This window comes from Nelusetta ayraudi, unplaced genomic scaffold (assembly GCF_046127955.1).
Source record: "Nelusetta ayraudi isolate G7.1 ecotype Tasmania unplaced genomic scaffold, CSIRO-AGI_Nayr_v1 ptg000195l, whole genome shotgun sequence".
Classification (NCBI taxonomy): domain Eukaryota; kingdom Metazoa; phylum Chordata; class Actinopteri; order Tetraodontiformes; family Monacanthidae; genus Nelusetta; species Nelusetta ayraudi.
Window position 1 is genome coordinate 565,953 of NW_027466244.1, and position 21,287 is coordinate 587,239.

Genomic DNA, 21,287 nt, shown 5'->3' on the forward strand with positions numbered 1-21,287 from the left:
GGTATTTATTGAACTGTAGATGGATTAATGGATTAATTTCTAGCAAGGCTTAATATATATATATATATATATATGTTGGTAAATGTTCAATTTGGGCATCTTTAGCAATATCAAGTGGTACGAAAATGCACTGCATCGCCTCAATGTCTTAAAATGTCAAAGATCTCATTTAGTTTTTATTTTTTCATTCATGACCCCTTCTTGGATTAATACAGAATCATGCCAGACCGGCCAATGTTCCCGTTTCGTGTTGTTCCACGGAGTGGTTAGGATGTGACAGTCCAACCAATAAGAACAAGTGTTGGGTCACCGGTATTCTTGCCTTTACGGTAAATCCACTCCGGCACCGGAGACTGTCGTAACACATCGTCAGGGTCTATTATTTCCAATAAATACTCAGAAGCTTGACGAAAGGTCAGCGATGGTTTATTCATAATATATGCACCGGTGGTTTAATTCACATGTAAGGCTAATAACAATAATCATGATCGTATCATAGCCGGATCTTAAATTATAACGCTTATTAAGAACGTAATGGTAATTTATGGACGGTCCCTAAAGCGCGCTGGCCTTTACCGTAATGTTGGCGGTAAAGTCGCATCTCGATCACCGGAGCGGCTTGTTTGACCGAACACAGGCGAGTCACCGCTAGCTCAGCAGCAGCATCCGCATCACCGTGGGCCGCTGCAGCATCCAGCGGCGGCGGCTGTTTGCCGGACACAGGAGCGGACGGAAGGGGGGCCCTGGCCTGGGCACGCAACCCGAAGAGGCCCCGCGGCCGCCGCTGGATGGAGTCGGGCTGCATTCACACAGCAATGGCTATGGGTCTGACACCGAAGAAGGCGTCTACTCGGAGCGTCGGCGTGGAGCGGAAGAACCTCATCACGGTCTGCAGGTAGACATCACGACACCGGCCGCAGGCTCAGGGCTCAGCCGCTGCCTGCGCCTGTGTGTTTTCTCAATAGAACCCCAACCAGCTGGATGCAACCTTTTGGCGACAGACCGTAGAGACCCAAAGCGCGCAAATTGTAGCAATTGCAGCCAGGTGTGTTTTCACCTTCAGCGTCACCACACCCGCTGGTTAGAGGCGGATGGGGGGGGTTGGTTTCAAACAAAAATCCACCTTCAAATGTCATCTGCATGTCAGAGGGATGCAGTCATATATTTACATTGCATTGATCCCCTCTGTAGTGCCTCAGATTAAATTTTTACGTTTTATGAATATGAGTATACAAATTGATTCTCTCCGCGACCTTTGCACAGCAAATGTCTGCACTGACTTACGGCTCAGATTTCACCGATAAAAATCAGATTCACGGTGCCTTCATCGTGAGCCATCTGCTGCTCTTCTTTTTTTTTTTTTTTTTTTTATTCCTCCATGATTGCAGGCGGGTTGGGACAAGGGCATCACTGGCAGTGCAAGGACTCCCACCCCCCCACACACACTCACTGCCGATGGTGGTGGTGATGTGAAGCCTTTCCCTGATTGGCCTGTTGGTCACTGTTCCTGAGGGGTCACGCTGGGCTGCACGTCCACTCAAAGACATGTCACATTATCAGCCGAACGGAGAGCATTTATGATGGTGGAGCACTTCCTGTTTTTTTGTCCTATAAACGACTCCCTGTCAAATGATGTGGTCGGGTCAGGCCTGTTTTACACGGTGGTGCCTTCATCTGTATTCAAATGATCCGTTTTCTTTTATCATTTTTTTTAATACATATATATATATATTTTATCATCGACCAAAATGATTAATTCATTCATTCAAATAGAAAAAAAGAAGAAGAAATAAATCAAAGGTTTTAATCAAGTGAGAGCTGATTTGTTCAAAGGATAGCTGGACATGTTTTGATTGGAATGTCCTCTATTTTTAGCTTTCATTTCTGCTAGATTTTTTTGCAATGTGGATTGGCAGGCGGATTTCTCCCCTGTGCGATCGTGGCTTTATATATTGTTTTTTTTTTTTTAAATTGATATGAATGATGACACGTTTCGTTTTCCTCCATGAATTGCCGTGTTGTTCAAACCTCTTCGGGCCGTAGCGTTTCTTTAAAGCGTTCCAAACGCAGGGTATGTAGGCCGAATGAATCAAACGCTGACAGCACTTTGCATTAGACACGCACTCAAGCACCTTCTTTTATTGTAGGACACGTACAGTGAGGCAAAACACACACGCATTTACACAGAGCTGGTCTGCAAAAAAAAAAAAAAGAGAAGTTTCCCACGGCAGACTTAGGACACGAAGACGGATTAACACGGTTGTTTTCAGCTCAGCTCGGTTTAATCACTGCTGAACTTTGAAATAAAAAAACAAAACACAAAACGACAAACACACTGGACGACACAGAAATAAAGCACATCTCTTTCAGTAAAAGCCTGTAGCAAAGAGTGTCTCTTTGCTAATGAGCTACACAACATCAATTAGGTTCAAGTTCTTGGTGCTGCTTCCACTGCATCTGCATCTTCTCACGCTTGGATGCGTCTGGATGGTTGATTCAAGTAGTGCAAGGTTGTTGTTGTTGTTGTTGTTGTGTACATCCAGTCTTGAATCAGCGGCTAACAGGAAACAGTCTTTCCACCACAGCTTGAACTGCTACCAGATTGCGTTAGCTTAGCTGGTGTTAGTGCTACGTTAGTACACCAGGCCAAGCTCTTAACCCCCCCACCCCCCACCTTCCCCACACTGAGATATGTGTGTGTATACATAAAGTCTGACGTCACACACGTTTAAAATACATACAGTCGCACTCAGATTAACATGTCCGGTGTCTCACATTTGGCTCGATGGGGCCTTTCCTTGCTTCTGTGAGAACTGTTCTCAGGTTACCGGGCGTCACAATGAGGGTGGCGTGGCAGCCTATTTATAAAATCAGGTACGGCGTGGGTCAACCGCACCAGGCACGGGAACTTCTCTGACCTCTGCTGATCACTGAGGTTGCTTTGTTTACTGAGTCAGTAGTAACAGAAGGAGCCGGTGTTGGTCAGACAAACTAGGAGTGTGCGTGCGGCCAATGGCATGTTGGGAATCTCCAAAGAAAAGATAGATGAAAATGTCTTTACCTTCACAGGAATTTTGTATGAACACCTCACATATTGAATTCCCCCATCTAAGTTAAGACCCATCCCACGTTAAAACTTACGAACCCCCACCATTGGAATTAAAGTTATGGACGGGTATGGTAACACATATGGAATAAAAGAAAAACAACAGTAGCTGCTGCCGTAAGATACAGCCCCTAACAAAGAGTCAAGGCTTTTCTCTGTGGCTTGTTTTTTTTTTTTCTAGCTTTTTCATCTTGTGGCTCCTTGTGAAACTTTGCCTTGATTCCTTCTTAGGGACTCGCTGATAATTTTCATGTCCAGACAGTAACAGCAGCATCGTCGTGATCTGCCGGTAGAAACAGGTTTGGATGTGAGCACGACGAGGAGGACGGCAGGAACCTTTGTCGCCAATCCCTCGGTGGAACCTTGTTCGCCTTGGCTTGCATTTGTTTGAATCAGTCTGGAGGCCTCGTGATTTAACTCTGCATGTTTCTAAGCTGTTTGCTGCTCTTTTTCTGTTTGTTTGTTTTTTTGTCTGTCGTCTTGGTTCTCTTCATAGGGCTTTGTTGTTGCTGTGGCAGACCTGAGAAAACATAGAAGAGAAGTGAGGTTTGACGGGGTGCAATGTGATGTGGTGTTCCACTTTCGGCTGCTTCCTGTAAACAAGAGGAGTATTGCAGTAAGAGGAGGGAGGGCACGAGGATGGGAGGGAGGCGGTTGGCCTGGTGGTGCATCACACGGCCCAACTTTGTGTGAGGCGTGGCTCCGGGCTGTGGAATGTTCAGTTGTAAATTATGCCTGATTTTCATAACTTGTGGACGTTCTTCTGCGTGTAGGTGGCTCATTGTACGATCCTGAAATGTTTTTGAATCCACGCGCTCAGTCAGTCTTGCAGTCTTGCCGGCGACATTCCTGATACCATCTTACCCCACCTTGGATTCAAACTACTGATTTGCGCTCTGAGCTTTTCTCAATTTCTGCAGTCTTCTCTTTCACGCCAATTCGTATGCACCTCCTCTGACCATCGAAACACTTTGCACCAGACACTTTTTCAAATGGAGGGGTAATGACCCGGCGAGTTGCAGCTACATCTTTGCATATGTACACTTTATTTATTTATTTTTTTGGGCCAGAATGATCGCCGTCATTGTAACATTCCACAAGGAAAACTGCTCTTGGTCTTCTTTCCCAACAGTCCGGAACGATATACCCAGCACGGGCTGGTGTTACACAATGCCGCAGCCCTTGCGGAGTCTGCCGCTGTCATCCGATACTGCTGGTTAAGCCAAGACTAGAAGGGGGGAAGAGTTGGAAAGAGAGAGAGAGAGAGAGAGAGAGAGAGAGAGAGAGAGAGAGAGAGAGACAGGAGTCAGGGAAATCTCAACAGCAGCGAAACTTAAGCTGTGGCGTCACCGCTGATATCTGCTCTTTTCCGATTGGCCCTGGGATCAGACACACTTGTAAGTACAGTATGAAGGGGTCGCGGAGAACAAGAGGACGTTTGAAAGAGTGCAGGGAGTGGGCTCGGCAGCCGTCCAAGTTGTGTGAGAGGGGCACAAAAGAAGCTTGTCCCAAGACCCCGCCGCAGTTGTTTTTCAGTGTCAAATCGTACCAAGAACATGTTGCCAGTCCACTCCATCCATTTCCATCTTAGGCCCACAGACCCCCTGTCCCATCAAAGGGCCCATGCTAACTCACAGTTTTTTTTTTTGCTTTGATCTTTCTTTGACGGATAACCCCGTCTCATCAACAGGAGTCGACTGAATGGCTTTTGTAGCCATGGTGATCCGTCTCAAGAAAGCTAGCAGGTTAGCCTTTAGTCTGGGGATCTGACAACCGGCCCTGGGAACAATTTGGAACACCGGGAGTTTTTCTGGAAGCTAGGTATCTCGCAGGTTTAGTTTGACACAGTATGTTTAAGCGCTGTTTAGGTGTGTTTGCACACATTTTTCTTTTGTATCCAAAGGGTTGCACAGAGTGGTAGAAACCATGGGAAAGGCAAACCGCTAAACCGATGAAACTACTTAAGAACATGATATTTAAGAGGTTAATTTGCTCTTAACCACAGACAAGTTTAACGAGGCATTCATACAACATCCTAGCCAACTGTCTCATTTGTTTTGACATAGATCAGTCTTTTGCTTATAATGGGGAACAAAAGGACCCTTCACTAACCAGCCTGAAGCTCTCATGTCACTCACATATCAACTCACATCAAAACTTTAGATGCCACTGACCTGTTTCCTTGATAAATCCGTCAGATCAGACATAATTCAAAGAGCCCAAAGGTAGATTTATCCCATTTGGAGCCGACCCCCAAGCAGATGCCAACCCGGGGTCCATATATTCTCCGTGTTTTCTTCTTCTTCCACTTTGCGCCATCCCCCACAATCCACGACAAGGTTCCCTCTCGTCTAGAGCGTCTTGCGTTTGGGAAAGATGGCTTTGCGGAAGGAGGTGGTGGTGGAGCCTCTGCTGAAGGAGGCACTGCCCAGCGAGATCTTGGTCTTCCCGCTGGTGATGGTGGAGGAACCCAAGGAAGTGGTGCTCCTGCCCCGGGAGATGGATGAGCCCCCCACTGCAAGCTTGCTCTTTCCCCTCTTGATGGTGGTGTTGCCCAGGGTTAAGGCCGTCTTCCCCTCGGTGAAGCTGGTGTTGCCCATTGAGGAGACCCTTGTTTTCTTGACCCAGATTCAACGGTGGGGCTCGGGGCTCACTCAAGGCAACACATCGCACACTCATGCAGCAAACCCTGCTCTGTCCCTGCGGGATAGTAGTAGCATCTGCTCCGATCTGCAGATCAACCAGAGTGCTAAGCGTGGATAGCACAACTCCCCCGTTCTGGATAATGCCCTTGTTGAGCCGATGGACGTGGGCTCTGGAAGGCCACATACCGCCCATGTGCTGCTGTGAATGGACAGAGGCAGCCGTAGGTGGGCCCAGCCTATCTGGGTGTATTGGACAGTGGTGCAATTGTCCTTCGGCCACGACGACACCAGACAGTTGAAGGGAACATTGTTGCAAAGGGGGGGTACTCTGCGGTGACATCACTTTCTTGTTAAACCATTGTTCCCTTGCAGCCTCTTTGTATGGACGTGTAAACCTTGCATGGAAGCGGGTGGAAGTGACAATGGAAGAGGGTGAATGTGTGCTTCAATCACATCCTCTGCCGAGTTTTCTCTTCACTCGAATGTCGGGTGCGGTTCTTTAAGGAGGTTTCAGCACTAAAGTCCTTTTGAGTTCAGTCTTGCAAAAGGCACAAAAACAACAGTCAGGGCCAAGAGGTTTTAGACACGTTACCTTTTATAACCACTGTTACAGTTTTTACAGATTTCGGGTTCGAACTTGTCTTCCCTTGCAGGTGTATGGGGGTAAGGTTGGTAATTGCACCATTGTGAACAAGAAATACCCAATTTCCGCCAAAGACGCTGACATGTCAACGACTGTACACTGCATACTATACAGAGGAGTAGTGCTGGTGAAAAACACACACTCTCTTGTGTCTCCACATACCATCCCACACAGCTGTTTCACACTCTCCCTCCCTGCTGCGAAGACACTCCAACATCTCCTCAACGTCACATTTGCAAAACACCCTCGGCGTGACTGTGGAACATCTCATTTTTGATTACAAACACATTAGATCTGCCACTCATCTAGCACATTTCCTACGATTTAGGGAGCTGTAAATTCTGAGACAAACACACACACACACACACACACACACACACTTTGATATAAACAGCCCTTTTTCAGTTGACTTTTTAAGTACTACTGACCTTCTAAAACTGACCGGATTTTAAGAAACATCCGCGATTTAAGTGTGTGCAGGAGTCATGTGTGAAAATCCCAGTAGCAGTTGCTGTGCCTTTCTTTGCCCCTGATGAGGGTCGTTTTGACCAAAGACACTGACTTGGTCCCGTGGGTGAAAGTCACAGTGGTGAGAGTACTTGTTGTCTCCCCTCGTGTCACAGAGATTATGCCCAGAGCTAAGCCGTTGGTGCCCAGTGTTATGCCGGTTCTGCTCCAGGAGATGGAGGTCTTGCCCCAGGAGATGGCGTACTTAGTCCTCAGGAATGAAACCCTTCCCTTGGTGAAGGAGGTTTTGCTTGACGAGAATGTGGTTTTCCACTCATTGTTAGAGTCTTTCTTGGACTGCTTGGCCGCTTTCGGTTGCTTCGCCCTGCCTTCAGCCGTCCTTTCCATTTAGGTGTTCCTGCGCCTGGGCATCAAGGCTTTTCGAAAGGAGGTTGTCGTCGTCCCGCGGCTGAAGCTGGCCCGTCCCAGAGCCACTGTAGTCTTTTGCCTTTCGATGGTGGAATCTCCCATGGAGGTGGTGGTCACTCCCCTGAAGATGGAGGAGTTTCCCATGGAGACGGTGGTTTTTCCCCTGGCAATGGAGGTGCTTCCCACTGCCAGGGCAGTCTTGCCCTCGGTGATGCTCGTGTTACCCATCAAGACTGTGGCGGTCAGCCCGGAACTTGTGCCAGAATGCCAGCTCTTAACATGCAAGCTGCATTGGCTGCCTGTGGGTCAGAAGCCAAACTAAAGCCACGGCGCCGGGAGCCCTAAATAGATCAGACCACCGTGTATAGATAGGGTGGGGGGGGTCGGGGGTGGGGGGCACCATTATTGTATCATTCTTTGATGGTCGGTCCCTCAGAGAGACGAGACCCAAAGGGACCTGGAGGGACAGTGTGCTCAAACACTGGAGGGACAGGGGGTTAATTGTAGTGTTTTCATGATAACACTGCCAGGGCACTGAAGGGGAACATTGTGCAGTACACAAGACAATCGGCGGTGACCTCAGTGTGATTAGGTGGCGCCGTTCCCAAAACTGGAGAGGGAAAAGCCTCCGTGCAACTATTGTTGCAGGGTTCAAATACAGTAGCACATTCTTCTGCACGGGTACAGTTGGCGGCTGCATGGTAGCGCCTTGTGCACGCACATGATCCAAAGTTTAAATCCTGTAAAAAAAAACAAACAAAAAAAAATCACTCAACCGGCTGAAATACTTTTCTAATACCTTTATCATTCCTTGTTTTGTGTCCCTTTCAGATTCTCCGTAAAGACCCTCCTAGAAAAGTACACCGCAGAGCCCATAGACGACTCATCCGAGGAGTTTATTAACTTTGCTGCCATTTTGGAGCACATCCTCAGCCACCGCTTCAAAGGTAACGCCAAAGGTAACGCAGGACTCGGTGGGGGAGGGGGGAGGTTAACTGCGGTAGCAGGGTGGGAACCGGAGAGTGGAGCCTCAGCTGAGCTCTCTCACAGAGAGGGAGGGTCGGCCGTCTGCGCCCTGCCCATGAATGTCTGCCTTCTGATCCCAGGTTCGGGAAGCTGGTTCAGCTCGGATGGACAGCGCAGTTTCTGGGAATACATCCGGCTGGCGTGCAGCAAGGTGCAGAACAGCTGCATCGCCAGCATCGAAAACATCGAGAACATCAGCACGTCCAGAGCCAAGGCGAGAACTTTTCAGAGGCGGAGCTGTATGGCAGCTTTCAGAATGAATGGTATTTATTTGTAATTTTCCCTTTTTTTGCATGGCCCTGCAGGGCCGTGCGTGGATTCGCGTGGCGCTGATGGAGAAACGTCTGTCGGAATATATATCCACCGCCTTGAGGGACACAAGAACAACCAGGTCAGGCCAAACAGAGCCCACGTTCTGCAACAATTCACTTACCACGATCAGCGTCTTTGTGAACTCCTCATGCAGAAGTTTTGCAGAATCTTGCATGACAAACACGATAAGACACATCCATGGTTCACTTTTTGGTTTGACGACGACCATCTCGTCACCTGACAGGAGGTTCTACGACGACGGAGCCATCATGCTGAGAGAGGAGGCCACGGTTCTCACAGGCATGCTGATTGGACTGAGCGCAATCGATTTCAGGTACACACGCGTTTGTACCCGAAGCACACAAAACCAGTTTAAAGTCAAATAATAAAACAAAAAACAGATTTTTTTTTTACATTTTTGGATTGACTTCCTGTTTTTTGAGTGGGATCCCTTGCTGCAATACCACGTGTGACCACTTGGAATAACTAGATCAAAGGTTAAATGTTCTTCTTGTAGCTCCGCCGTGGGTTTGTTCATGGTTGTTCCTTGTATTTAGTTCCTTTTGCTGAACTATTAGTAGAGCACTTGTATCGCTGAATAATAAATTACCACACGATGTTCTTTTCTCATGTTTAATGGATTTTCATGCAATCAATTATGCATATAAAAGGATAAAGCTGGAGACGTCGTGCGGGGCAAACAGTGTTTCCCCTGCGTGACGAGGTGCTAACTGCCTCTCATCTCTCGCTGCAGTTTCTGCTTGAAGGGCGAGACTCTGGACGGAAAGTCTCCGGCTGTCGTCGACTACACGCCCTACCTGAAGTTCACCCAGAGGTGACACTGCCGTGTCCTGTGCATGTGTCCTGTGTGTGTGTGTTGTGTTAGTTTGTGCGTCACTATCAGGCTCTTTCTCTCTCTGTGTCTGCGCCGCAGCTACGACTACCTGAGCGACGAGGAGGACCGGCGCAGCGTGGACAGCAGCAACAGCGAGGAGAGCGTGCCCGAGCATCCCTACATCCCGCTGGTGACCGACGAGGAGAGCTGGAGCAACAAGTGCCGCAAGATGGAGCAGAGGTTCAAGATCGTCTACGCCCAGAAGGTTTGAAAAAGACAAAACGGAAAACAAACAAAATCAGCTCCCGGCTTCGCCCTCACTGAGCTGAGCCTCCTGCGCAGGGATACCTGGAGGAGCTGGTGCGTCTGCGGGAGTCGCAGATGAAGAACGTGGAGACGGAGAACAAGTGTCTGAGGGCCAAGGTGGAGGAGCTGACGGTGCAGGGCCAGCAGGAGAAGAAGGAGCTGGAGGCCGTCGTGCTGGAGCTGCAGGCGCAACTGTGAGTTTGGTTTTTTTGGGGGGGGTTTTCAGTGGCCACAGACTCTCAGTGTCCTGGTTTAAACCTTCTGCATTTCATTCAGCTCCGCCCTCATGCCATGTGACTCCTCCCACCTGGCCAAAGATCTCTCCATCCCATTGGTCAACCAGTGGTCGGTGGTCAGCAACAACCAGGGAGACGTCAAGCTTTTCCGCAGGTAAACACCAGATGCCCCGTCCATCTATCTATCTATCTATCTATCTATCTGTCTGTCTGTCTGTCTGTCTGTCTATCTATCTATCTGTCTGTCTGTCTGTCTGTCTATCTGTCTGTCTGTCTGTCTGTCTATCTATCTATCTATCTGTCTGTCTGTCTGTCTGTCTGTCTGTCTATCTATCTATCGTAGCATTTGCAACAATGTTGTCTGTCCACTAGGAGGAGTTTCCACAGTCTGGAGCAACTGTCTGCCGAGGTCAGTCTGAACTCGGACTCCCAGAAGGCCGATGGGCGTCAGAACGGCGACGCTGCCTGGAACTCAGCTAGTAAGAAAACATTTCTCACCGAGAACTCCCCTGATTAATGCAATATTTTCAATCTTATCCCTAAGTCATTGCCGGTGTAAACCAGTTTTGTGTATTTCTTTTAGCATTAACAGTCTCTTTGCAGGTATGGCCCTTTCAACCCTTTATGATGTCACACACGGTGCTGATAAAGCCCTGTAAAGTCTCATTTTGAGCAGGAGGCAGTAAACAGAGGGCTACATGTGTTGCTTTTTGCACGACTGAATACTTTTATTTTGTTTTTTTGTTTTTAGAGTCTCTCTCTAAACACAGATACTGACAATGAAGACGTGCAGTTGTGGGTCTGTTTGTCCCAGCATGCCTTGCTGCTGCCGCCGCCGCCCCTGCACACGTTGCGCACACACAGAAGCGCGATTGATTCCTGCTGGTGGACCCTCCACACCGCACCACACCATCCCCGCCACCCTCCACAGTGGGCGGAGTCAATTGTGCACCGTCTGACCCCCCCCTTCCCTCCTCCCTCTGCCTGCAGGGAAGGACGAGGCCCCGCCCATGCTGCGCCTGTGCGGCTCCCTGGCCTTCCTGCCCAGCTCCAAGTCGCTGGCCAGCCTCAAGTCCAATGAGTGCCTGGTCAACATCAGCGCCGAGCCCAGCCCCCCCACGCTGTCCCCCAGCTAGGAGACGCCAGGCCCCGCCTCCCCTCTCCTCACCCGTCTCCCTGCCCTGCCCACCTGGTGATGCTGCGTCTCCCGCCTGAAGGTCGACGGCTCTGTGGGAGAAACACGACAGGAGCGTCACCGCACACTCGCCTCTTGGTTTGTTTGGGGTTTTTTTCCGTCGAAGCGCTCGCATTCTACTTTCTACTTCCTGTTCCGGTCCCTCCCTCCGCCATTGTCCCCGTACTTCCTGTCAGACGCATCCAATCTCACTCCTTTTGATTTGATCGACTGCCACTGCTCTCCCACGAGCAACGACAGTTGTGTTTGTGCACCTCCGGCCTGCTTTTTCTTGATTTACAGCTCTTTTTCTTCTTCTTCTTCTTCTGCTTCCGTATCATGTGACCAAAGTTCGCTCGCAGCTCTTTGGATGCAGCCACGAGAGACGTGATTTTGGTTTTAAAAAAATGGGATTTTGACGACAGCATTATTTACAGACTGTGACTGTGATTTGTTTTATTCATGGCTGACTTACAGGGAAAGGGGGAAAAGTGGCATTTGTATTCCCGCCCCTGTCGCAAAAGTGGGATCTGATGAGTTATTTATGGATTATATCAAATCTTAATGTCTTAATTCATCTCGTTTTTACCACATTGCAGTTTATTTTCCCTCAACAGACATTGTATGAGTTGTGTTGATGTTGTTGGATGTTGTTTTGCATCGCAATAAACTGCCTTTTTCCATCAAGTGTGGCTGATGTGGTCAGTGAGCAGCTCTGGCTCCATCTAGCGGCGTCCCATTGTGTAACAGGTTGGATGAAGCGTCAGAGATTTCCTCCAAACTGCCAGAAGGTGGCGGTGAAGCGCCGGCAAGTCGAGGCTGAATGATGCTGATGTGGTCAAGATACCACGTCGAGTAAAGCAACCCTGAGGCAGGTAGTTTGTCCGCGTGAAATTATCCAGTTCCCTCGAGATGTCCCGGATGAACCGGCGAGGGATTCTGGCTTAGAATGACTGTGATACGTTTGAACCAAAACTATGAGCTGGTCCTTCAGTTATCAGTATTTTATTTTTTGTTGCAACAGCAGGACTTTCCATCTGGACCTGTTGAAAGGAAACTTTATGGACGTACCACCAGTTAATATGAGCACATCAAACCAGAGAACTCGTTTCCTCTAGAATGGTCTTTAAAAAAAAAAATGAAAGAAATGACCAACCGCTTTCATTCTTTTGTCGGCACCTTTAGATGTTTGTGATATGTCGTTACAAAAACACGCGTTTCAGAACAACAATGAGGGAAAGTCAAAGTATTTTGTCCATTATCAATTTTTATTAGATTTATTAAATCTATTATATTCCCTTATTTTCATTTCCAAAAACTATCTATCGATGTTACTGATTAACACGTGTGCTACGTGCGCAGCTCTCGCACTCTGCAGGGGTCCCTGAACCCTAGTTTGGAGACCACACACACACACACACACACACACACACACACACACACACACACACACACACACACACACACACACTGGTCTGGTCTGGTCTGGGGGGTCGTACATCGTTGGAGGAGTGGAGCGTGAACAAAGTGGATGGGAACTTTAAGTTTTGGGGGGCGGGACCTGCTGACAGATGTAGGGATGGGCCAATCAGCGTTCAGCGTCACTTTGCAGCAGCCAACCGAGTCTTCACCCCAAAATCATAACCGCCGGAGTGAAGAAACTACTCCAGAGAGTTCAGCCGGACTCTTGTGTTGTCACCGCGCACATCGGAGCCAAACACGCCGCCGTGCGTAATGCGTCACTTTACGCACGACTAACATGCGCCTTCAGCTCCTCTCTACTTCTGGGACAGGGATGTTCACCAGCAGCGCAGTGGGGAGTGCGTTGCCCGACTGGAGGCCGAGTTGCAGGTCGACCCGCAGGAAGAGCTGCTGAATGCGGCCACAGGCGGAACCAGGCAGCGGCGACTCATCGAGGCAGAGGCAGCCGGAGCAAAGCGCCGGGATGTCGGCCAGGAGCGGAGCGGCTCCTCGGGGGAGCCTGCAGCCCCTCAGAGCCACCGTCCTGTTCCAGCTCCAGAGGGGCTGCAGGGAGGTCAGCACGGGTAAGGAGGAGGAGGAGGAGGAGGAGGAGGAGGAGGGTCAGACCTGCATTCATGCCCATGTGGTCCAGAGAAGAAATGTTGCTTTGCTTTCAACCTTCCACCACCATCTGTCTCCAATCGCATCTTAAAGGTGTTTTTGATTGAAACTGTTGCTAAACTCCCGGGTTAAAAGTGTATTTATCCTGCTCCCGGCCATCCACTCTTCAGTGTAACACAAAGAAACTGCGGCCGAACTGATCACCCAGCTGGCCCAGGAGGAATTCCTTGAGATTTAGAAACATAAACATGACTTTGGAAGCATCATTTTAAGGTTTTTTTTTTCCCCCAGTTGTGTTGAAGTGTTGGGGTCTGTGGTGCAGCAAAGCAAGTGTTTGGCAGCAAGAGGAGCACTGCAAGTTATGCAAATATTAAATTAACAGCAGGAGGCGTTCAGAGGCTGTGGGAAAGTGTGAGTAAGTGAAGGGGAAGCGGTATCAACAAATGATTAGGAAAATACTGGGGATTCCAAGCTAAAGAGAAAAAAAGAGAAGCTTCAATGCGCCTCCCTTTTTTATGATGATGCAAATGTTCTTCACACTCACTGCAGATCAGCAACAAGTGGTTGCAGAATTTAATAAAGTGGGTGAAGGAGGATTCAGGAGAAATAACATAAAATAAATCTCCTGAACTAAAACCTAAAAGAAAATTAAACAAAAAACCATCCTGAAATTGAGGCAGTGAAACTCGACAATGAGAGCCTCCAGCTCCTCATTCCTCCCCCCTCCCAGAACTTTGCACTCTGACCTGTGGGATTTATGCTGCTTGCTAATATGCTAACATAGCAGCAGCAGCAGCAGCAGCAGCAGCAGCAGCAGCAGCAGCCAGCTCTGCAAGGGTCTGACTGTGTTGGTGTTAGGATGCTGTTACAAGTTTCCCTATCTGTGTGTGTGTGTGTGTGTGTGTGTGTGTGTGTGTGTGTGTGTGTGTGTGTGTGTGTGTGTGTGTGTGTGTGCGCGCGCCACCACACACACACACACAAGAAAACACAGAAGTGGTGGTGAGGGTGGCAGGGTTTTTTCTGGGGGCAAAAACCAACACCAAAGCCGCTGCGTTTGCAATGCTGCATTGAAGCGCACCAACCTTGTCATCGTTTTTGGTCCTCAGCCGACAGGACGGCGGCCCGCCCGCCCAGGCCCACCATGCGTCGGACCCTCTCGCTGGACGCCATCGTGGGACCGTACCTGCAGGGCCAGTGGCCCAAAGAGTCGGAGGGCGTGGCCGTGACCTGTGACAAAGCCACGCAGGTGAGCGTACGCTGCTGCAGCCGCAGTAGCTGAAAAAAAAAAAACAAGTAAAAAAAAAACAAAAAAAAAAACCAACCTGCGGCAGAGAGAGAACGAAGGCAGAGGGTTTTTTTCTGCTGCAGGTGTCTCGATGCAGCAGGAGGCAGCCAAGTGGAAATATGTCGTTGGCCTTGTTCGTCTTCCTTAAACACACACACACACACACACACACACACACACACACGACTGTATCTGCTCCTAACTGGTGCACAAAAGCCCTGGGTACCATCACCCAGCGCCGCAGCTTGGTCTCCGTCGTTGCCCCTGACACAGTTTTTAAACTCCAGCGGACCCCCTTCTGCCTCCTTTGTGAGGAGCAGACCCCTCCTGACCTCATTATACACACACCCCATCCCCCCAGCAGCGTCCTCAGCCACACACACGCAGACACACACGCGGCACCCAGCTACTCCCTCTGCCTCAGCGTCTCTGCGTTACCTCAGAGGGTGTAAACAACAACTTCTGCTGCACTTCCTCAAAACAAAGCCACTCTCGGCATTGCGGAACCTTTAGGTACGACAGCGACAAGAAACAACACCACGGAAAAGTAAACACAATTATTATTCATTCATTTTCATGCGCTAGTCTTCAAAGAATGAGAGCACGGGGTAACAGATGATCTTCTGCCTCATGATACCGAGTGATTTGAAGGTTCTTCCCATTCCCAGATCTTTGTTTTCCACCCCGACTCAGCCGTAGAAAAGTTCATCATCAAAAAGGAAAAAAAAAAACTCGACTTATATGACAAGAAAATCAGATATTTAGCCTTGTGTTGACAGCCTGCTGTTAGGGGCAGAGGCTTTGTTGGAGCTTCCACACGTTTGGAATGGGACCAAAACAAGGCAGTCTCAGAGGGCGGAGCCAATGCCTGGGTGGTGATGGTCACCTGTCAGAGTTGTCGGTGCCCTTTGTGACATCACACATTCCTGATGCACATGACAGCCATTTTGTAGGTTTGCAGCAGTCATTCACCGAGGAAAACACTCTTAAAATACTCTCTTCCTTCTTCTGGTGCAGAATTTAATTTGCGCTGGTACTAACTCATGCGGTGGCCCGTCAGGAACCGGGATTAAAATGCTAAACATGGCTCTCATTCCTAGAGATATTCAGGGCCACAAAACAAACAGGGTTAGTTGTTGGGCATTAATGAGCTGAATGTGCGGCGCCGCAGGCCCCACAGGCCTTTTTATAGATGTGTGGCGCACCGGCTTGGCAGCTGTAACTCTACACCGGTGTCACCGAGTGACCCACTCAGGCTGCGTCCAGACTTATTTAGCCCTGCGGTGGCATTCACATGGGCCGGAGGTGGCAGCCATGGCAGCAGAGGGACAGCCGAGGGCTGCGAGGTGGACGCCCTGAAGAACCGGCCGTGGCGACCAGGGGGACGTTAAACCGTTAAACGCCGTCAGTTGTGACATGAACAGCAGCGCCGGGGTCGGATCGTCCGCCAGCCGCTGAGACCCGGTCGGACTTGTGGAGGGAACCAGAGCTTGGAGTTCCTGATTGCCTTTTTTTTTTTTTTTTTTAATGATCAGGAGCAGGATGAACCTGCAGGCGTCCACTGGGCAGCAGAGCTCTTCCGGGAAGAGGTCCAGAGTCCATGTGAAGAAGTCGGTACGCTCACATGACCGCAGATGTTGACGCTGCTCTGCTAAATTCGAGAGGAGTCGGTTAGTTGCTGGGTAGACGGGAAGGAACGAATGCAGCAGAGATGTTTGTCGGGTTCTGCCGTTGCAGGACCGGAATGTTCCTTCAGAGGTCATTAGATCACACAGAGCTTCTGTCGGTTACATTCAAAGCGAACCAATCAGATTGTGATTTGGATCCAGCTGGAGGCTTCCTGTTGATACCGAGAGTTCACTGCCGCAGAGCTTGACTAAGCTCTCACTGCATTCACTCCGGACTAACACTCAAACATTGTTGGCACCAAGAACAGCCTTCAGTTTGTTCTTGGTTTTGTATGAAAGGGCCGCCTGGTTCCGATAACGCTGCCACTCCTGCAGCATCCTTGCAAATCTCTGGAGCTGCCGGCTGACGCTGACTCGCTTCATCCTCTGTGTCTATTCTTCTTTTGTGGCTCTTTAAGGGCACCTTGCAGCAACTAAAAGGAAGTTAATTGGCTCCTCTGCGCTCAAAAAAAACCCCTCTGTGCACAATTCTGATTTGCAGCTTTTCAAGATGAATAAGTAAGATTCACAAAGCCAAAGTGAAATAATGACATTAGCGTCCTGTCTCTTACTGGCGCTGCGTACAATATGCTTTGCCACTAGGTGTCTCGTTTTTGGGGGGCATTTACACCAAAACAAACCGGCTACCTGCACATCCTCCACAGCCTGCAGTGTAGCAGCATTGAACCTTCACTGTTTTATGGACAATGACTCAAAGTGAAGTAATGAAGCCAGTCCAGAGTGTTGCTGCTTGGGTGTTTGTGCTGTTGCATTGTTTCGTGTGCTTGTAAATTACAGTTGACCATTTTAGTGGGCTATGGCGTTGTTGGCATTGCTTTTTGCATTGACATGGTATCAGAAGCAGTTGGTGGACTTGGGTTCTGAAGTCAGACACTAGGTCTGTCCAGAGCTGGCCTCCCTGAAGTCTGACAAACTAACTGATCCTTTTAATACGTACTGTTACTCTACAGAAAAGCAGGCCCCAGATTCCAAACAACCGACGATTTGCTTTGCCTGTAGAGACGCCTGTTTGTTGAGGAGCTTGTTAAAGTTTCTTTTCAACGTTACACAGCGTGCACAGCTACATATGTTCACCAGAGTGGGCGCCAATTCTCCAAAAAATAACGTAAAAGAGCTAATCCCATCTGAAGGAGCTGCCTCAAAGTCTTGTCTCTGGTGTGTGTGTGTGTGTGTGTGTGTGTGTGTGTGTGTGTGTGTGTGTGTGTGTGTGTGTGTGTGTGTGTGTACACACGGCTCGTGGTTTAGATGTTTTTTCTCTCTCGGCGTGTCGAAACAGCAGCAGCTTCTTCCTCCGTGCAGCTGTCGTCGGCCAGGTGTTGGCGACAGCTGTGGGGCTCCGCTCCGGAATCTTCTGCCACACAACCCCAAGCTTTAACAGACAAAGCACACACACACACACGCACACACACGCACACACGCGCGCTACTCTGTATTCATGGCGCTCTTCTCCTCCGGCTCTCTGAAGACTCCCAGCTCCTGGGCCGAGGAAACCCGAGGAAGGAGAAGCAGCGGCAGCGGCGGCCACAAGCGCTCGGCATCGTGGGGGAGCGCCGAGCACCTGAGGGAGGCCAGTACACCAGGGATCACGTCACTCTCCCACACATTACACCATCCTTTCCTGTACAAATAGTTGTGTTTTCTTGCTCCGCTCTGCCCCCAGGTGGCCAAACTGAGGCACCAGCTGCAGAAACGCTCCCGTCACGCCCCGCCCCCGTCCGGGTGTGAGCTCCTCCCCCACGCTGCACTGCAGGCGGGCCACGCGGCAGGCGTCACACAGGTAACGGCCCTTGGCTGCCTCCTGCGTTTTTCCTCGACGATGAGAGACGCGTGGTTGCTGTCGCTGACAGGAAGGGGCGGAGCTTAGTGAATGATCACAACCTCTTGCTGCAGACGCTGCCGCTGCTGCCCCTCAACAGACTGGCACCGCGGCTTCGGCGCAGCGTGGAGGGCCTGAACCTGGAGCTGGAGGAGGTGTTTGTGTCGGAGAAACCGGACGACCAGCACGGGGTGAGTGGGGCGGCCAGAGTTAGCCCGCTGTTTACAGCTTCCTGCTAAAAAAAAAACTATCATCTGTTGGCCCTCCCACATGGTGTCCCAGTGGAGGTGGGGGTGGGGGAGGATTATGGGATAGGGGCAGCTAAGTTTCAGTGAGCGGTGGCAACACCTGGCTGGGTGGATCTCCCAGGTATCGGTGCTCTTTGTGACATCACAAGGGGCTGATTTTGAAGAGGTGGCTTGAGGACACACTGGCTGATCCTCAGCTCTCTCTGTAATGTCACCAGATCTTGGACATCCCAGACGGCCACCGGGCTCCAGGCCCCGTGCAGAGGTGCAGCAGTGGCTCCCAGAGTGAGCCCTCCCCGGGACCCCTGGACCCCTCACTGCTGTCGCCGTCACTCTCGCCCTGCCAGCTCAACCCGTCGCCGTCCTCTCCGTCCCTGATGGGGGAGCCAGGTGAGAGCCGCTGACATGAATTGGGGGTCACGCTGCGCTAAGAACCGTGCGCGACTTCACGTCCTCTGCTTCTTCCTCGCAGAGGCCGATGACGACGAGAGCTCGTGTCCCTCCCCGTCGCCGCGGCTGCTGCCCTCCTTCGCCCTGGAGCCTCCTCAGCTGCAGCCCTGCTCCTCTTCCTCCTCCTCCTCTCCTCTCCCCAGCAAAACCTGCTCCTTCCAGCGCGAGCCGCCGGAGGGCTGCGAGCGAGTGCGGGTGTGCGAGGAGGCATCGCTGTAAGTCCCTGACACCCCCATCATTCTGCAATGTAGTCTATTTAAAATACCAAATGTCACGTCTGAGTTTTAGGTGTTTCAGTTTCAAGTTGGAAAAGCGGGATGAAGACTTCCGTTGCTGCTGTCAGCATAGTCGGTCGATATCAGCTGATAATCTGATGGGAATGGGCCACACTCACACAACGTCTTTTTAGCTCTTATTTTTGTTTAAACAGGATGGCACATTAGAGCCGAGACAGTGGGTTTTCTCAACTGAAAGATGAGGTAGTTGACCTGTAGTTGAGCCTATGCTGGGCCTCTTCAACTACCGTTGACAAGTCTGCTGCATGGCCAACATACCAAACTGGTCCTGCAGCAAGAAGTCCTGCTGGATGCCCTGCAGCCTGTTCCCGACTTCACTGGCTGAGCTCTCAAAGTTCAAGCTCCTCCATCTAAATCCAAACAAGTATTTCAGCCCAGGTCTTTTGCAACCTGCCCTAGTTTTCTACGCCCTGGATTTCGTTCTGGCACAAATCACGACAATTATTGCTTGAGAGAAACTCCCTAAACCCTCCTCCTCCTCCTCTTGGCTCCTGGCTCTTATGTGAGCTGAGTAAATGTATCACTCATCAGGTCGCTGCAAGGTTTGTTGCTTTAAGGCGCAGACAGCAACACGCTATGCATCGTAAACCAGCCTTCTAATTGCTCTTTTTTTTTCCACTTTGCAAAGTATGACAGCAGCTCTGAGAAGCTGTTCACCTTATTAATCTGTTGCAAAGCTGTGAATTGTAACCAACCCTAAAAATTCAGCGTTTCAAGCTTCTCCTCCCGTATTTCCACCCAGGTCTTGCTGCCAGGATGAGGCTTTGCTTCAGCCGTCTTGCCCCGACCCCAACAAGGTCAACTTCACTCCGCACGGAGGCTCTGCCTTCTGCCCCGTCAGCCTCCTGAAGCCCCTCCTCCCGTCCATGGACCTGCTCTTCCGTGGCCTGTCCGTCTCCCCGGTCACTGGCTGCCCGGGTCAGGTGTCCCCCACCAGGCACCTGGGCATGCAGTGAGTGAGGCGGATGACAAGGACCGAAGCTGCTCGCGCTGCCTTGACCTGCAGGAACTGGATTTGTTTCTTCTGCACAGCACCAGCAGATACCTGAGCTCACCTGACTCATCGCTGCTGTAAAATGCTGTGATGATTGCTGTGTTGATTGAGTCCCTACCTTTTACTTCCCATCTTCAGGGAGGAGGCTGGACTGAGCTCATTTAAGCCTCGTCAGCACTTAAATCATCCTTTTGTTCTTTCTGATGGGCTTTTTATATGAACTTTTATTTCTGGATGTGTTGACATCCAAAAATGAGCAGGTCTGACAACGGCTGCTGTCTACTTGAGTTGTTTTCATATTAAGTGTACAAGAAATTAAGCACTTGGAGTACATGGACAGTATTTTTTATTTTATTTTTTTGCTTTTGTGTACTTTTCTTTCAAATTCAACAACTGTTATGTTTGGATAAAATGAATTTTATAAAAAAGAAAAAAGAAAAGAAAAAAAGAAGCTGATAGGCAAACCAGTTTAAAAATAATTATTTTTGGTTCAAGTTTAGATGGCTTTACTGTAGACAGATTTATAACATCAGATATATTTTTGTATCTTTTTATGGATTTACGTTATACTGTTCTTTTGTACTCACAAAAGAATTCAATGTATTTTTTTCTGCTTAGACTTTGTTGATCTAAGTTGCAGTGGATGTTACGTTAGCTTTGAATTGAATTGATCCCACCAGAACTCTTGGTGATTTCTCATTCGTGATTTGAGAATTGCGTTCAGTCTGGTACTCTTGACAATAAGGAACTCAAGTCATCGGTTTAATTTTTAAAAGAAGAAGTTACAATAAATGAATCGCAAGAATGTCTTTAGACATGAAAAACACAAATATGCCATGTATCGTGCTGCCATTGTGATTTGAGTTAAAAAAACAAAAAAAAACAAACGCTTGTATCTGAGGTTTGAAGCAGTCTGCAGCGTTTATCATCCCTGTGGTTTCCCCTTTGTTGTTGTGCCGTGCTGTGACATGTGGATTGTCGGCTTTTAAATCCAAGCACCGCCTTCCCCACCACAAGTCGTTCAGCCATTGGCCGAAAAAGCGCCCACCTCGCTTCTTTCGGCCAATGTAATTCACCCACATCTTAGATCGACAAACCGCAGGCCCGTCATATTGGAGGAAGGACCTTAATGTTGTGGTTAGCTGTCCTTACAGCTGCCGGACTGGATAAGCGAAGCCATAAACTCCAGATAACGAGACCAACCCACAGCCTCAAGTGTACTTTGAACAGAACATAAACAGAAACGCATTCAACGTAGTTACGTTTTCC

At 49.4% G+C, this 21,287-nt stretch overlaps 3 protein-coding genes across 4 annotated transcripts; 2 read left to right on the forward strand and 1 right to left on the reverse strand.

The window, feature by feature from the left end:
• The first annotated feature begins 599 nt into the window (after positions 1-599).
• rundc3aa (RUN domain containing 3Aa) lies at positions 600-11,846 on the forward strand. The gene is made up of 11 exons (XM_076015770.1): positions 600-895; positions 8,102-8,217; positions 8,377-8,510; positions 8,602-8,687; positions 8,853-8,942; positions 9,363-9,443; positions 9,543-9,708; positions 9,786-9,943; positions 10,026-10,139; positions 10,358-10,464; positions 10,976-11,846. Exons 1-11 carry the CDS (start codon positions 789-791, stop codon positions 11,119-11,121), a joined length of 1,305 nt encoding a protein of 434 aa, XP_075871885.1. The 5' UTR covers positions 600-788; the 3' UTR covers positions 11,122-11,846.
• zwi (zwilling) lies at positions 3,298-7,829 on the reverse strand. The gene is made up of 2 exons (XM_076015768.1): positions 6,823-7,829; positions 3,298-4,334 (listed from the first exon to the last, which is right to left on the reverse strand). Exon 1 carries the CDS (start codon positions 7,496-7,498, stop codon positions 7,250-7,252), a length of 249 nt encoding a protein of 82 aa, XP_075871883.1. The 5' UTR covers positions 7,499-7,829; the 3' UTR covers positions 3,298-4,334; positions 6,823-7,249.
• Positions 11,847-12,803: 957 nt separating the features above from the next.
• LOC142881424 (protein FAM117A-like) lies at positions 12,804-20,469 on the forward strand. 2 transcript variants are annotated; one of them, XM_076015707.1, is made up of 8 exons: positions 12,804-13,204; positions 14,348-14,487; positions 17,680-17,781; positions 17,875-17,991; positions 18,105-18,221; positions 18,497-18,668; positions 18,751-18,943; positions 19,767-20,469. In XM_076015707.1, the coding sequence occupies exons 1-8, from the start codon at positions 13,036-13,038 to the stop codon at positions 19,978-19,980; spliced, it is 1,224 nt and encodes a 407-aa protein (XP_075871822.1). In that variant the 5' UTR covers positions 12,804-13,035; the 3' UTR covers positions 19,981-20,469. The 2 variants fall into 2 exon arrangements, with proteins under 2 accessions (XP_075871822.1, XP_075871823.1); XM_076015708.1 differs by lacking the exons at positions 12,804-13,204; positions 14,348-14,487 and adding an exon at positions 15,969-16,140.
• The last annotated feature ends 818 nt before the right edge of the window (positions 20,470-21,287 follow it).